General features: G+C 36.8%; 1 protein-coding gene across 2 annotated transcripts in view; it reads right to left on the minus strand.

Moving 5' to 3' along the window:
- Positions 1-13,883: 13,883 nt before the first annotated feature.
- ptpn5 (protein tyrosine phosphatase non-receptor type 5) overlaps positions 13,884-16,886 on the minus strand; it is a 41,607-nt gene continuing 38,604 nt past the window's right edge. For both annotated transcript variants that reach the window (XM_041218083.1, XM_041218084.1), the window contains exon 14: positions 13,884-16,433. In XM_041218083.1, the coding sequence (XP_041074017.1) occupies positions 16,340-16,433 (94 nt within the window). In that variant the 3' untranslated portion in view covers positions 13,884-16,339. The remainder of the gene's footprint in view (positions 16,434-16,886) is intronic.

Here is a 16,886-nt window from a genome sequence, read left to right on the forward strand (position 1 = left end):
GGCAGACGTTTATTGGGGTATCCCTTCACACCAACCTTTGTAAGTAAACATGACATTTCAATTCTTATTCCAGTCAGGAGAACCCTTTCTAGTTCAGAACAATTCCGAAGCGTTTATCACAGCATTCTGATGTTCTTGGTGCTGGTGCTCGGCCTCACATTTCAGGCAATTTGAATGCCAAACCCTTAAAGAGGCTGAAGGTGAGGTGGAGGTTAGGGAAAAGCATGGCACTGACTGCAAAGAGAGGTCGCTTTAGTTGTACCTAGCTTGAAAACTAGTTACCACTGATTGAGGTAAACATTCTGTGAGTGCTCAAGAGACCTTTTGTATTGTTATAGTGATTAGAAGTTGATTTGCTCAACCTGTACCCCGACAGGAGAAACCACTGCAGAGTATTGTACAGCACTGGGGAATCACCATGGATAAACCACCTAGCATAAGTGGCTAACCCTAAAAATAATTGGTTGATGTGATCCATTTGTACTAAAATTCTCAAACAAATCCCGAGTGTGGCTTATCCCAGCTGGATATAGGCTGATCAAATCAATTCAAGTCTAGTTTAAAATAAACAGTATATAAAATATATAGTATATGGGCAGCTGGCTCTTTGAGCTAAAATAAATTATATATATATATACTACTGGTTGTGTTTACTTTTCTTTCTATACATCTGAAGGAGGACTTTTGTCTGAAATATCCTGAAATAAATTATTTTGTAATAATTTAATTCTTTACATAAAATAAAACCTTTACATTTTTTTCATTTTTGTACAATGCAGTTATACCTATATAAATGATGTACATATACAATGTTTCATGTATTATAAGGAGAACACTTTTGACATGAAGGATCTTGAAGAAACATTGACGTACTGGAAGTCTAAGGTAACAGAATGAATCCCTTCTATAGTCTTGCTTTTGTAATGGTTTTTCTTACATTTTTAGAAAATAAATCACAACCAATAGGTAAATCAAGATAGTATAATCAATATAAAGTGATTGATTTACCCATTTACTGTGAAATAGATGTAATATCATATTTATGTCTAAATAAAACAAAACAGTGCAACTCATTTAAGCTGGGAACATGGGATTATTATTTTCCTATCTGTATTTTATTTTTCAGTCAGAAAAGGAAGTGGTTAAAGATATTATAAACATAGTGATGGATGAAGAGTTACTTCACACAGGCATTGACCCTAAGGAAGTATGTCTGTGTTTGCCTGTCAGGCTATCTGCCTGTCTGTCTCTTACCTACAATTGTTTGGTAACCCATTGAATTCTATGTTGTTAGGAGGTTTCTTGATTGTGAAAGTTGTAAATTCATTATCCAAACACCCCTTGGTCTTTATAATAATAATCTGTAATAATATGCTTGACAGTTTTGATTGAACAATCACATTCATTAATCACTTTTCTTATACCCTACACTACCTATATAGTGCACTGTAGCAGGATAGCGTCTCGAGTGAGACGTCAGAGACAAGAAAAGCTGCAGTTTAAGCACTGTTCCGCCCTTTATTAAACAAAAAACAAACAAATAAACAGACACAAGGGCCAAAATATAAGGCTTAAACAAAGCAGTACAATAAGTGACTGTAGGCTAGGGTTGGCAGAAAGGGATCAGAAGGTTTGAATCTGTGTCAGACCTATCAAAGCAAAAGGTTTTGAAGCAACGGGTCGAAGCCTCATCTGAACCTAAATTCCCACGTCATCATGCTTTTGTTTGTCCTGTCCCATATGCGTAACATAACACCAGAGATGGGATGATGATACCTGTTCGTTTGGATGGCTTTCAAAGTGTAAAGCCTATTCTAAGGTCATTACACATGTGCATTATTTGTATCTTTTCAGACTGAAGACGAGGAGCTCTCTGCCAGTGTTTGTGTTTCAGCAAGTGATGAATCAGAACCAGACTTCTACTTTATTAAGGAAGTATGTGGCTGTCTGTCTGTCTGTGTATATATCCATAATGCTGTCTGTCTGTCTGTCTGTCTGCATTCTTCAGATAATGCCTAGCTGATATAATAAGAACATAAGAACATAAGAACATAAGAAAGTTTACAAACGAGAGGAGGCCATTCGGCCCATCTTGCTCGTTTGGTTGTTAGTAGCTTATTGATCCCAAAATCTCATCAAGCAGCTTCTTGAAGGATCCCAGGGTGTCAGCTTCAACAACATTACTGGGGAGTTGATTCCAGACCCTCACAATTCTCTGTGTAAAAAAGTGTCTCCTATTTTCTGTTCTGAATGCCCCTTTTTCTAAACTCCATTTGTGACCCCTGGTCCTTGTTTCTTTTTTCAGGCTGAAAAAGTCCCTTGGGTCGACACTGTCAATACCTTTTAGAATTTTGAATGCTTGAATTAGGTCGCCACGTAGTCTTCTTTGTTCAAGACTGAACAGATTCAATTCTTTTAGCCTGTCTGCATATGACATGCCTTTTAAGCCCGGAATAATTCTGGTCGCTCTTCTTTGCACTCTTTCTAGAGCAGCAATATCTTTTTTATAGCGAGGTGACCAGAACTGCACACAATATTCAAGATGAGGTCTTACAAGTGCATTGTACAGTAATGAAAAAATGAACCTGGTTGAAAGCTCAGGGATTAGTAATATATGTATTTATTATATTGTTTATTTTTTGATCAGCTATTTGTTGGCTAGCGTTCAATTCCTCTATGTGTCTCCTTTCTATTATATTTTGGCTTCCAAACTGGACCCACAAGTCATTTGAACCTGACTCCTGTCTGGTAACTTTCTGTAACCAGTTAGCATTCTTTTCTTTTATAAACACTTCACCTATCCTGGTCTCCCACAGCTGAAGAAATATACAAAGAAAAATGTTTAACACAGAAAATTACAAGTATTACCTCATTAATTTCTCTCTACCGTAATTTTTACACTATAAAACGCATCTCATGTGTAACAGCGCCACCTTAGGGAACTTGTAGAATACTATTAAAACCACCCTTCTGCTTATGTCATGCACGCAACACGACCCACATACTCTCACAGGAGCTATTGCACTATGCAGTAGGAGATGATACATTGCAACACCTTCAGCAGTCGCTGAACTAACATCAAGGTGAGGTACACCAGCGCTATCTCAAAACTTGCTTTAACTACTCCATTTTGAAAAAAAAAAAAAGATATTTTAATAATAATTTACAAACACTGATTCTGCAGCCTTAGTCAAGCCCAGTTTAGGTACACCTTAGCCATGCTATCTAAATGATCAGCCCACTTTAAACCCACATAACTCTATTCATTTCATTTACAGCCAGGTTTTAAACATGTGATGATTGTACATTATTTGATGTGAATAGAGTAATTGAAAAGAGGTTTCTTAAAGAACCCAAGTTATTTTCCGAACCCTCTGTTATATCAAATATAAATGAAGTCCATTACCCTGATACAATATGTACACTTTATTTTATTTATTGTAGCAACTTAGTAGTTCCGTCCTTGCTGAGTTCAGTTTTGTCTTCATTTCCAGTCAGTAGATGAAGATGTTCAGGAGACTGTACATTTAGTTACAAACAACGAAATAGCTCCAGAACAGGTGGCCCAGGTATGTGTCTGTCTGTTGTTTTCATTTTTTGAAATTGCAAATTGAACAAGGCTGCACTAGAGGGTATCCAATAGATTGTCCGTAGTGGATGTAAGAAATACCACATTTGTTCTGTATGGTATTTGTTTTTGATGTATTTCTGAATCCAGAACATACTGTATGTTGCCCAGGGGCATGTAATGGTTACACACTAGTGTACTGGAAATAGACATGATTCTAGGAGGCCATAAGGGTTCTTTTTCTGAGCTAGTGATCACTGAAAATGATCCAAAGGCAATCTAAACAACACCAATAATACATCAGTTATGATAACTCCAAGTTGCTCTTTGAAAATTTGGACTGAGCTGGTAAATGGAATTGATCTAATACTATGTAATGCATTTGCTCTGTTTTCCAGTCTAGCTCTGGAGAAGAATCTGAAGCAACTCCTTCAGACTTCCCCGCACAGGTAGTGGTAGCTTAGTGGTACAGAGGAGTGCTTGTACTGGTACTTGAGCTATATCTTGAGATCCAAATGTGATGACATTTGTTAAGGGCATTCTTTAGTTCCTTAGATACAGTTATATCAGGAAATTATGTGAGCTGATATTCTACACGCTTTCTTGTCATGGTGAACTACTTTTTAAATGCTACTGACACCTGTAATGTGGAACTTGCATCCTTGGCAAGGAATGTGTGCTACTGCCAGGTCTTGTTCAAGTTACCACGGGCTTCTGTTTACAAAATACAGTGTGTAGAGTCTGATTTAGGTAATTAATATAGGCAGAGTGGGACACTAGAGGGCGCTGTTGCATAACACACTTACAGAGTGTATGGAAGATAAATGATTATTACATAACCTGTTACTGTTCACAGGACATTGTCAGACCCTTGACAAATGCGACAACTATTCAGGAAAATGTTTAGTTGTTTCTTTTGAGTATTGAACCATTAAGATATTTTGTATAAATGATTACAGTGCATATTATTTTGCCTTTAGCAGTGTCTTGTGCACAGAAAACATTCACACAAATGCCATGATACATTCAAAATTAAGCTGCAGTCAAAGTACTTCTGCTCTTCTTTTAACTACAAACAGTAGACAATGTCTACAAACCTATCTTCTCTGTAGAATATTAGAAAGAATGAGGTAAACTATGCCAAGGAGGAGAAGTTTAGCTAAGAAGTTTATAAAAAGCACAAGGTTTGTTAATTCTGTATATTTTCAGATGGACAATGTAGAGGTTCTGGAGATAGTAAACTTAGTTAAATGTAACGAGAGAAAAGAAACTGAAGTTAACTGCCCCACAGATGAGGTTTGTACTATCTATCTGTGCAGCAACACAGTCTGGAACTGTCTGGAAATGAAGCCAATGCATGCTACTTTGTTTGATATAAGACTTTGAGTGTTGGCTGCTAAAGGAATTATAATCGGTGCTTCAAAGTCCATTTTATATTTTCCGTTTTATTGCACTAGGAATATTTCGGTTCTTCGCTTGTTTTTTTTCTACATTATAAATACAACGGTACAGATAACCTGCAGCATCCTGGTATCTTTGCTGTAGGTCACAAGGTCTGATTGTAGCTCAAGCATTGAAATGAACAACAACAACAACTAATCTACAGTGTGCTCTTTGAAATATCAAAAGCAAAAAATACATGCAAAGAACCTAAAGCTCTTTAACAAAAGAACAGAGTGGTCAGTGGTATAATTGTTAGTGCTGATATGAGGTACAAAAATTGATTTTAAAACCTGGATTCTCTGTGTTTTTGGTTAATTGGTCAAGTTAGTTTATCCTATAACCAGATCTAGTTTTCTAAAGGCTATTTAATACAGTAAAATCTCTAAATAATATCACCATAATTAACCAATGACAGTACACAAAAACAACTTTTTTATTGTTTGTTATAAAAAAACAGCACTTTTTATAAAAAAAAAAAAAAAAGTTTTCAGAAAGCGTGTTATTAAATTCAGATTTCTATCAAGTCACTAGAGCAACTTTTAATGGAAATTTGTCTGTTCCGATCTCTAGTCTTCCAGATTTGAAGAGGGCTCACAAACTTCAATTCCTCCCCTCGTCTCTAGATCAGACACCACCTCACAGGTACAGTTAAAAAATATGGAAAAGACCTTGGCAGTAGTGGATGCATGACTGGCAGCACACAGACAATGTGTGGAAGCAATTACAAAGGCTAACTTGGTGTCGAGTATGTATCGAGGGAGGTTATGCTAAGGTTATATACTACCCTGATAAGACCATACGTAGAATATTGTGTTCAATTTTGGTCTCTACAAAAAAGTTCAGCAATCAGCTCAATCTAAGGGCAAGAGGGTATGTGTTATGGGGATAATTTGAGGGAACTATTTTGCCTCGAAAATATAAGAACTATCCAACAATAGGAGATTCAATCTAGTCTGGTTTCAATTAAAAATTGAAAAAAGGTTATCCAACACTTTAAACTGAGCTCAGAAACCATGACTAAGTTGGAAAGGAAGTGGAGGAAGAACAAAGGGTAGGAGATAGTTCTCCTCCTGGAGTGGTGAGTGTATGGAATAGGGTGCCAAGCCACATTGTTGCTGCGAAATCAGTGGGATCCTTCAAGAGCCGTATGGATGTTCTGGGATCAATCCATTTTTTAAAGTGAATGTTTTGGATATTATTTGCAGAGGTTGAATTTTAAAAGCTTTTCTGAAGCTAATTAGCTCCACTGTGTCCCTGGTCCCTGTGTTTATTTGTAGGGTCTTGGACAAGGGGATTGGAGCAAAACCCTTGCTGCTTTTAGGCGAAGGTAAACTTTTAATATCTCTACACGTCTGAATAGATATGTATGCCATATTTGCACCAGTTGCAAATTGTGGCTATTGGCTGCCCTACTCGCATATACACAGACTACCTTGCTAATTTCTTTTTTTTTATTTGATAGAGGCTTCTCTTCCGGACAAGTGATGTCTGGAAGGAGCCTTGAGCGAATAAGGAGCAGGTAACACATTTGTATTTTTCATTACAGTAACATATACAATATATATATAAGTGAGTCTTGCCTATATGTTGGCTCAATTTTAACATGCAAAATGACTGATGTTTAATTTGAAACTGATAAATATGATTCAATACAAGAAAAAAAATCCATAAATAATGGTTTGATACACACACACACAAAATGTAGTCATTTGGTTTGTGCCCTCTGAAGTTATATTATGTAGCATGAAGACATTATGTAGCATGAAGGAAAAATAATGTGTAGGTGTGTCAGATTTGGGTTTTTGGACAGCCATCATACAACAACCATCATTTTAAAGACACAACATTTTCACAAACATACAAATAGGAGAAATTCCTAGAGCTCTTCAATAATACTTAATTACAGGTCTCTTAAATTTGAAATGAGTTAATTAGCAGAGATTAATAAAGGAGCATGAATAATACCTAACCGTAATGCATGGTGCTACCCTGTAATTTGCACTAATGAAGTTTAGACACAATAAATTGGGATCAGAACTCCATGCTAATCAACACATTGAAATCTAATTTAAAACGATGACAACATGAATTGCTGTAGATGCATCTAAGGAAAGAAATGTCTTCTCTGCAAACCCAAGGCTCTGGGGAACTGCATGCTGCAGCTCAATCCACAGCATTAACACACTGTTCTTCCTCCTTTCCCTGATAGTGTTTTTCGACTGTTCACCCCCACTGTTGGAAACAATAATAGGTTTGGCTGGGATACTCTGAGAAACAGGTAAGGAAGTGTTTTTACATTATGTGTGGATAGAACTCAACCGACTTTAGGCCAGCCCTGGATTTCTAATAGAGGGTAGTCAGCAAGTCCAGTTTAAAATAGTTTGTGCACTATATTTTAAAACTTTGTGGACATTTTAAGAACTAAAACTGTTGCAAAATGTAATGTCTATGTAAATGGATTGCAAGCGCAACTGCAATTCATTCCATCTGAAACCACACACTTCACAACTTTGTGTTTAACAGAAAAACAATGGTGGTGTTGCTTGTTCGCTACTAGCATTCACTTTAAACACACAAGCACATTGCTATGTTGTTGCTGCTGAAGTGTGTGATTAATTGACTGCCAGAGTCTAGTCAACTATTCAGTGCTACCCCTAATTTCAAATATACTTGTTTCACTATGCAGTGAAAACATACAAATTTATGGCATGCCTTAAACTGTATAATCACACACATAGGCCCATGGCTTATTCCTGGGTAAACATTGTTTTTTGTGAAAATGCAGATACTCCTTCAGTTTCATACAGAGGTCTATGTGCATGTCCCTGGTTTATATAAGCATCCGCCAGCTGAAGATCAGTGTAAATACAAGGCATGGGGGCGAAGATGTCACTGACAACTCTTTGTTTTTCAGATTCAGAAGTCCTGGAAAGGGAAGCATGGGTTAAAAATCCTTTATCTTCCTTACAGTCAAATAAAACATCTTTCTCTCAACTGTGCCTTGTTGAAGTGCTTGTTTTGGAATGTAAACAAAACGGGAAAATATAACTTCTTGGTGTTTTTTTTTTTTGGCTACCTACCTTTACCAAAACATCTTCAATGGGGCAATACTGGGCATCAAGCTGTGCAGACATGACTTGGGTATTTCTGGAGTAAAGTAGATTAACTAAAGAGAAATAGAAGTGCATGTTATAGACTGGAACTGTGGAATAAAGCTACAGTCCTGTATGCAAAGTCTTATAACCTTGGAGCTAGTCTCCAGTAGGTAAGCATTTGAGCAGCTATAAAGCTGTGTGCTTGAGGTCTTAGCTCATTGTAACGAAAATGCAATGATTCTTGGTTGTAAATCTCCCTCCCGACCTATGAAAGAGAACAGAGTTTTTTGGACAGGTTGGTCTGACAGTTACTTCCCAGGGTCGGGAAGTCGGACAGTCTGAAAAAAGGCGAGATGCTGTTGCAAGAAGGTATTGACCCAGAAGGGAAACGACATGGCAGCCGCTGATTGGAGAGGCAGCTGCACTTGTTTACCAAGGAGTCATGCGTGACAGCATAAAAAGGGATGTAGAATCGTAATCTATTCCTTGCATTTGGTTTGTATTTAAAAACTAAGAAGGACTGTGAGAGACCCCGTGATTCGAAAAAACTGTTTTGTGAGTGTTTTGTTTGTCTGTGTAATCGTCTTGTTTGTTATACCACACTACATGGCTAACACGATTCTGGAGCTGTCGCCGAGGGCCAGCACTAAAGACAGAACAGCACTTCACAATTGTCAAAAATAACCTGTATCACTCACCACGAGCACTATTGCACTCACCCAGGACTGGTGACCGTGTATGTACTATTGTGGGACGGATACGTGTTTTGATTATTATTGTTTGGGTCTGCAAACCCGTTTATTATTTGCCATTATTGTTGTTGGTCACCAGACCTGGAATAAAATAAAACAACCCCCTTTCCAAAACGGATTACAGTCTCTGTTTGTTTCATTCCTGCACTGCATCACCTCTGCACCTGTATCCACTCAGCTACCTTGTCACACTCATTTATTCAGCATTGTATAATTCAGTGATGTGAACACTCCCAGTTTAATTATGTGATATGGGCTTCAACAGCACCTCTTCTATGTATTTTATTTCATTACATCATTGTGTTGCCAATTACTTTTTCTGTTACCAAAATTCAAAATTCTATATCGCCTAGATAAGCCACAGCTTGCGTGAATTCGGGAGTGGTCCACCGCACCCAGTTATATATCTCTTTCAATTAATCTTATTCAACATTGAAAAAGACTGAACAAAGTCAAAATGTCTTATTGAATTTACAAAGTTTTTTTTTTTTTTTTTTTGATTTCTAAATTTAGCTCCATTGAGTGATTATTAGTTATTGATAATGGCAATTCTGCAAGTGCATTGATTTCTTTAGGGTAATATCATTTCCTGTAATTTCTAATGATGTTAACAAGAAACTGCTTCCGTTTGGAACAGCAAATAAAACAAATTAAATAAAGATGTCCAGCTAATGCTTCCAGTCTGCTTTTATTAAGATGCAAAACACATCCTCATACATCCACATAAAATTACATTGAAAGCGTCCTTTCAGTAACACTTTGTATTTAACCATAAAAATGCTTATTATTGTAAATGCTTTTATAGAATTGATTTGAAAAAGCATGATACATTTTGTTCTTTTTTTCTGTGGGATAAATTAAACACATTTATTAACAAAGCCATATTAAGTTAACACTTATGTTTCCACGTGCAGTAATTACAAAAGTATATTTCTATGTTAAAAAACTGTCCAAACTTCTACTGGGACTTGTAGCAAAAGATGATTATGACGTGGTTTTACAGGTGGCACAGCTGCCTTTAGACTGCGGGATCGCAGTCTGATCTATAGGTAAAGTTTACTTTCTCTAGATGTGAACCATTTAGGAAAAAACATATTGTCACATGGGGCAGAGCAAAGCTCCTGCAGCAGCATAATTAACATGCAACTCTACTTTCTCTACATTGGATTGCATGTGTGAGAAGTGAGTGCAACTATTCAGCAACAATGAAATCATAAAGGTCTCACTGACTTTATAAGGGGCACAGGGTGCCCATGGCTGCATTGACTAGCATGTCCATTAAGAAGGTCTCCTGGGGGTTCTTATAATAGAGACATTTGTAGAAAACCTCCACAGACTGCAATTGGGTCATGGGAGATTGAGCCTGAAGACTTGTGCAATGAAGGGTGCAAAGCAACAGAAAATCAAATAACCTTCAACACTGTCCATTTTGAAAAATTATTTAAAGTTGTAAAGTGTAAAAAGTTGTCAGGATGTTAACAATAAAAAGACAAATTACAGATGCGTTATTTGAACAGTTGTAGTAACATGTGGGGACGGGTAACACAATATTTTTCGGAACCCCGCTATTTACTCTTTAACATGAGGGTATTGGGCAAATTGGAAACACTGACGTCTTGCACCCACAGTTTGCTGTTCATACACTTGTATTATGGTATCCTACTTTTTAACACCTCTGTCTTTGGCTGCAAGGATAATTCATGCTTTTTGCACTGCTTCATGGAAATGAAACTGATGTGTGAGCACTATGGTATCTCAAAATGCATCATAGGAGCTGTAGTCCTAAAACAGCACTGAAATACAGAACAGAGGCACTAATCCAAATGCAAGTTTGGAAATTAGAAAATTTTTGTTAAAGGAATTCGTATTATAAGAATTAATTTACAATATGCGACTGCTGAATTTGCTCTGGGACCATGTAGAACAATTGTATTATCAGGAAGTTTGTTTAATTCAAGTACGTTTTAATGAGAATTAACTGTATATCAGTGATATAAGTAACAATGCGATCAATGAAGGCACCTGTATACATGTGCATCATCCAGCTTCAATTCCTCAACTGAAAAATCTAATCATGTCTCCTATCCCCATTTGTGCTTTAAATCAAACCTCAATCAAAAAAAAAAAAAAAAAGAAAAAAAAAAGTATTTTACAAACAGGAGGCAAGGTAAACTGCAATACAAGCACACAAGCTGTGTGAAGATGTTATTTTCCAGATGTCTAACGTGTGACAAATGATAAAATAAACTTTTGTAAATTTAGTTCTGTAAATAATGGTCTTATTACAATCCCATATAGCTCACACCATTTCAACCCTCAGAACTTCCTGTGCTATCCCTGTAATGCAGTAAGTCACCCCACACCAATGCAATGTTATGCAATCCAGTTTATTGTTGAGAATCCTAATGAAACACATATAGACCTGTTAATTTAATATGGCTGAGACTTCACAATATAATACTAGAAACAGAACATTTCAAAACACAGCAATAAAAAGGGGTACAAGAAAGAAAAAATAAATATTCCAACAGAAATGGTTACATTTTCAATAAACAGGTTTGTTTTCAACTGTCGCCAAAGTACAAAAATAATCTTATTTTGTTTGGTTTCTGGTCGAGTAAAACTTTAGAAAATCGGACAGGTTTGGATCTGGTATCACAAACCGAAACGGATATTAAAGTCTTTGAATTTACAGTGTACACCTTGCCTCTGAAAAAAAGGTTTTTAAATAGTTGCTGCTTCATAACTGATCACAGGTTTTATAATATTAAGACTTATCTTAATGACCTCTGGCAAGGCTGAGGCTGAGTATTAATGTCCACTCCACCCTACATGATGTAGACTATCATCTTGTAGGGGTGTCTCAATGCCAAGAGAGCGCACTGCAATTACTTCTTAGTATTCTCAAAAATATCCATCTGCAATCTACAATTCACTCTGCAAAAGTCAAAGATCGCCTGTATGTATCATGTTTGTGTTTCACTGATAACTACAAATGAATTCACCTATTTTCTCTGACAGCATAATATATTCACAGCCTTCATGCTCAGTCTGCATTTTCTTTATGTAGTGCGAGATTTAAAGCTTCCTGTGTCCTTTGTATTGGACTCTCATTAGGTATATTCCACCATCAGCGCCAGTTGGAGAGATTGAGTTCTGCCAGCCTGGAAAAATTTATACAGAAGAGATGTGAAAAGTAAGTTCTTACTTTCTTTGGAAAAAACTACCAAAGAGAACCCCATAGAACCCACTTCACTTGTCGTGCTATTTGATTTTCTTTACTAATACCACTTTGGCACAGAGATGCCGCTACTGAGTCATCTCAGATACATTTAAGAAATTCTTTAAAATACCCACTCATGAAATTGTGCAATCTATACCGATATAATGCCATCATAACCCTTTCACACAGCCAAAGGGATCATGTAAGCACAACTTTCAAACCTGTCAGTCAACAGATCGTGCTCACAGCAACGGCGATTCGCCTATAAATGACAGCATCACGCACTGTCCCTTCTATTTGTGAATTCCCCTCCTCGTCAGCCTGTAAAGTTAACAATTCCTTAACTTACTACCTCGTTCTTGATCAGCCATTGTATTTGAAAAAAATGAAAGGGACCGGTATACAATCACGTGGGATGTTGACTTTCAATCCATGGCCACTATAGCGCTTCAGTGCCAGCATAACATTTCACGCAGGAGTTGAGACGGTTCAGTGCTATCTCCGAAGCACTTTGACAATATGGTTCAGAGATGGCATTAGTTAGTGTGTGTGAAAGGGGTATAAGAAACCCAGAAAACTGGCTCCACACTTGTATTTATCTATAAACAGCTGAGATTTCAATAACAGTGGACTGCACAAGTGAACCAAATCCCTTGAAATCACCACACTTCACAACCTAAATAAATTATGAAGTAAATAAATAATTAGAAAAAGACAAAAAAAAAAAAAAAAAAAACTTTAGTGTTCCGGTAAATCAATCCAATTAAAATGTTTTAAATTTCTACAGTAAAACCTGCATTAACAGTCACCTGAACTCGGAGAGCACCTGCTGTTATCAGCCATTACCAATATGATCCTTTCAGTGATTTTGACAAGAGACATTTTACTGTTTCTCCTAATGTGCCAGGGCTAACTGCAGCAGCACATATGAGTATTATTTTCCAATGAGCTTCTTAAGAGAGTCCTTAAACTATAACCCTTTTAAATGTATATAAACACACATTAGAAATCCGCGAGCACACGTACTAGTTTCAATGTACATTTCTTCAGGCTGTTTTTGTTACAGACCATAGAGAAAGCATTCATCATTCATCATGCACACCACAATGTTCATTGCTTAAAACAATGCAAAGGATTTGTATTGAGAAATCAAACCCTTTTTGTTCAATGACCTATAGCAAAGCATTTTACAAATGGCCACCACCATCCTTAAATGGAAATTTATATCAGCTTTCTCCATTAAGTTACCATGGTGATTCTTGAAACTTAAGAACATATGTAGACATAGACAACATTCAAATCTTGTGTGATTCCTCTGCCCATAGCTTGTGTTCTATTTCATATTAGATGACTTTATTATTAACAAAAAAGCTGAATATTTAAATTCCTTGGTACCATCAAGAATTTCTTACTCCACACTAACAACTGCATATTGTTATTTCCTCTCCTACTATACTGTATACAAAGTCTACACTAGTAAAAGAGAAGAATTACAAAGACCATGGAGTCAAAATGACAATTTTCCTTTAAAAGCCATTGGTGCTAAGCAGCTGTGAGTAAAATATAATTGTTATTTATATTCAGTTGAACATATCTAATTTAGTTTCCCTAAAATTCAAATCTTTAGCCATCTAAGAGAAAATATATAAATATTTAATAAATAAAACTACTGTATAGAAATATTTAAATATTTAAAAAGCAGGATTCAAAACTTCTTGCTTTGTACACTAAATAATGTAATTAAATACAATACATTCAATTCATGTTAAATGAATAATTATAGTGGATTTTCAGCATTCCGCAAATAATTTAGATAGATAAAAATGATTTAAAACTATTTCCCCAAACATTTAAACTAAACTTGCAGACACCATCAACTAAACACATTAGATACCTTCATATGTTTATTTTGTTATTACTTGAGAAGTTTAATTTAGCATCATACCGCATGTGCAGCACATTATTTTAGCAATGAAGATGTTGACCTGACCTTGACACCCTGGCCATTCAGTCCAGGGCTCTCTCAAGCAGAGACATTTTTTTTGTGGTGGTGTCCACTGGGGCCAAAGTTCAGACTAGCAAGCTTTGTGATAAGAATCCATAGCTCCAGAGGTGTCTGCATGCAATTCAAGAGTATAACCCCATTACTCCACCTAGCTGTCACCCTGGATATGCATGTAGATATAGCTAGTATTCTATTCTATAAATATCGAGTAAGAATGTCTAAAAATTAATAATCTGGAGTCAGACAAGCCAACTTTAAAACTGGTAAGTGTCAATTTATGAGATGGAACAGACCTGGATCTTATTTGGCAAGGACGTTAAATTATCCCGCCCCGTTCATTTTTGCAAATGAATTGTTCCAAAGTTGGTGACCACAGTTACTTTTTTTGTACGTATTACATACATTACTTGTAAAACATAAAAAAAACAAGTAATCTAACCAAAACACTTTCTTTACTTTATTTGACACCAATTATTTTATAATGAATGTGTTTCCCCAATGAACCAGCCAAATCTCTCTCTGTGTTTCACAAAATCGTGAATTGTGAACTATAATACATTCAAACAAAAAATCAAACAAATAGGTTCCAATGCCAAAATAGCACAAATACCTGGAATGTAGGTAATATGTAGTGTTATTGGTGGTTTGAGATTGGATAGACGTTCAGCTGCTTTTAAAACTTTTCATCTATTGAGGCCTGTGTGCTTGTTGAAAATCTGGTTCATGACGACATGATCCAGATCTGATTTTGAAAAAACAGAAACCTTGAAATTAGCAGCTATAGCTATAGCAAACTCAGTCCTGTTGAACACAGAGTCAAATCAATTTATCTTGATCAGCAGTGGATATAAGTAGTGCAGTGTAACAGGGTGAACCAGCAAATGACCACTGTATGAAACTGCAGCTTGCACAAATAGCTATATAGCTATAAGGGGTAAGAATCAGTATCTACACAGTTTTGATAAATTCAATAGACCCATATGTCTCTATATAGCTCCTCTATAGCATAGCAATTCATCTGATTTAATGCAAGCCCCATAAATTCTGCTTAAGAGCAAGAGGGAATGTACCTGCCCAGAGAAAAGAATACTTGCTGAACCTCTATGCTAACTAATGGTAGAGGACTAGACAGACAGACAGACACAGAGTAAGGCCATTGTGTAAAAATATATGTGCTAGATTAACCTATTCCTTGAGATCCGTCATCTATAGCCTTAGCAACTTCATTGAGTTGCAAGTCATACATGAAATACTTTTAAGAGATATTCTACAAACCACGTCAGACATGTGATGAACTACCACAGGCCCTGGGACTCCAGCAATACTGAAGTTTACAGTGAAGGAGCCTTTCTTAACTCTGATACAGTTCACAAACCCTCTTCTTGTTGCTCTTCAAAAGAGGTGTAGTTCCATTAAAGGTCTCCAGGCAATCCTTTCATAAAGGGTTGAACTCCTTTCCACTGATTTCTGGATCCCAGGTGATCAGAGGGGCTTTTAGCAGCCTGTGCTTTCAACATTGTGGATGTTCAATCAAGCATTGGTTCTAGGAGGCCATGCTAGACATTGTGATTGTGCCTCTTCTAGTAGCATCTTTTTGAAGGATATGAACACCATTGTAGATAGAAGACATTTCCAAATCCTCTTAGTATTCTGATCATTGCAAAATATATTCAATCCCATTGTAAGGTAACTGGAGACATGTGGAAAATGGTTGTTCATCTTCAGCATAGCAAGCTGTGAGTCCTACCCCAGTAAATATTAAAACACACACAGATGTAACTAGAAATGAGCCAAGTCATTTCATCAGTTGTTTAAGTAGGAAAGAGCTTGGATAAAGTTCCCATAAAAGAAGCAGGACAAGCTACAGCATGTAACTAATGAAAACAAATTCCTTAGTCTCTGTACTTGAACAAATCACGTTATAGAAAATGGAACTACTGTTCATTAGGTGATTATCAGAGATCCTATGTTGTCGCTTGAATCCAAGACTTGTCCATCTCTACTTGAAGTTCTAATAACCATACAATCCTTTGTACCTTATGGGCAGGGCTTCCAATACAAAAGGGGCAATAATGGCTTCATATACCATGAACACGTATAAATGAACGCATGGTGAAGCAGATGTTAGTGCGAGAGTGGGCTTGATTCCGGGCCCACCCCCTCTCTGGGTTACCATGGTTACCAAAGGTTGGCAGGCAGGTGATGGCTGTATCTGAGTCCTATTTGTGGAGCTGTAAGCTGTGAGAGGGTTATTTATTCTTCGACCGGGAGAGAGAGCTGCTTCTCATAGAGGCTCAGGACGTGATGGACAAACTGGTATTGTTCAGAGGTCTGGATCATCCCTCCTCTGAAAAAAGGAAAACAAGCAGATGTATTAATGCATATACACAACTACCACAGCCCAATACGGTACTTGTTAGAGCAGTATATATCATATCTCTTTATCCCTAGTTACTATATGTGGCTGGCATGGCTCCACAGAGTTTCTTGAATGTGTCTGGCTGCATTCCCTTCCTCTGGGAATATGCCCTGTAACTGAATCAATGAGGCAGACCAACCAATCACGGATTAAACCAGCACCATGTATTATCATTATCACCTTGCCCTGTGCATCTAGTAACACTGTTTAGGTACACATGGGATGTCATTTATTTTTCAAGAGGAATCAAAGAACCCAGTCCGGTTTGAATATGCAAATGTTAATAGTCAATAATCATGCTTGTAACAGTCACCTAAAGCTAAATCAGCACCACTGCTACAGAGATGTTTTGTTCTTATCTCTACAACTGATAAGTTCATA

Source organism: Polyodon spathula, chromosome 19, assembly GCF_017654505.1.
Source record: "Polyodon spathula isolate WHYD16114869_AA chromosome 19, ASM1765450v1, whole genome shotgun sequence".
NCBI lineage: Eukaryota > Metazoa > Chordata > Actinopteri > Acipenseriformes > Polyodontidae > Polyodon > Polyodon spathula.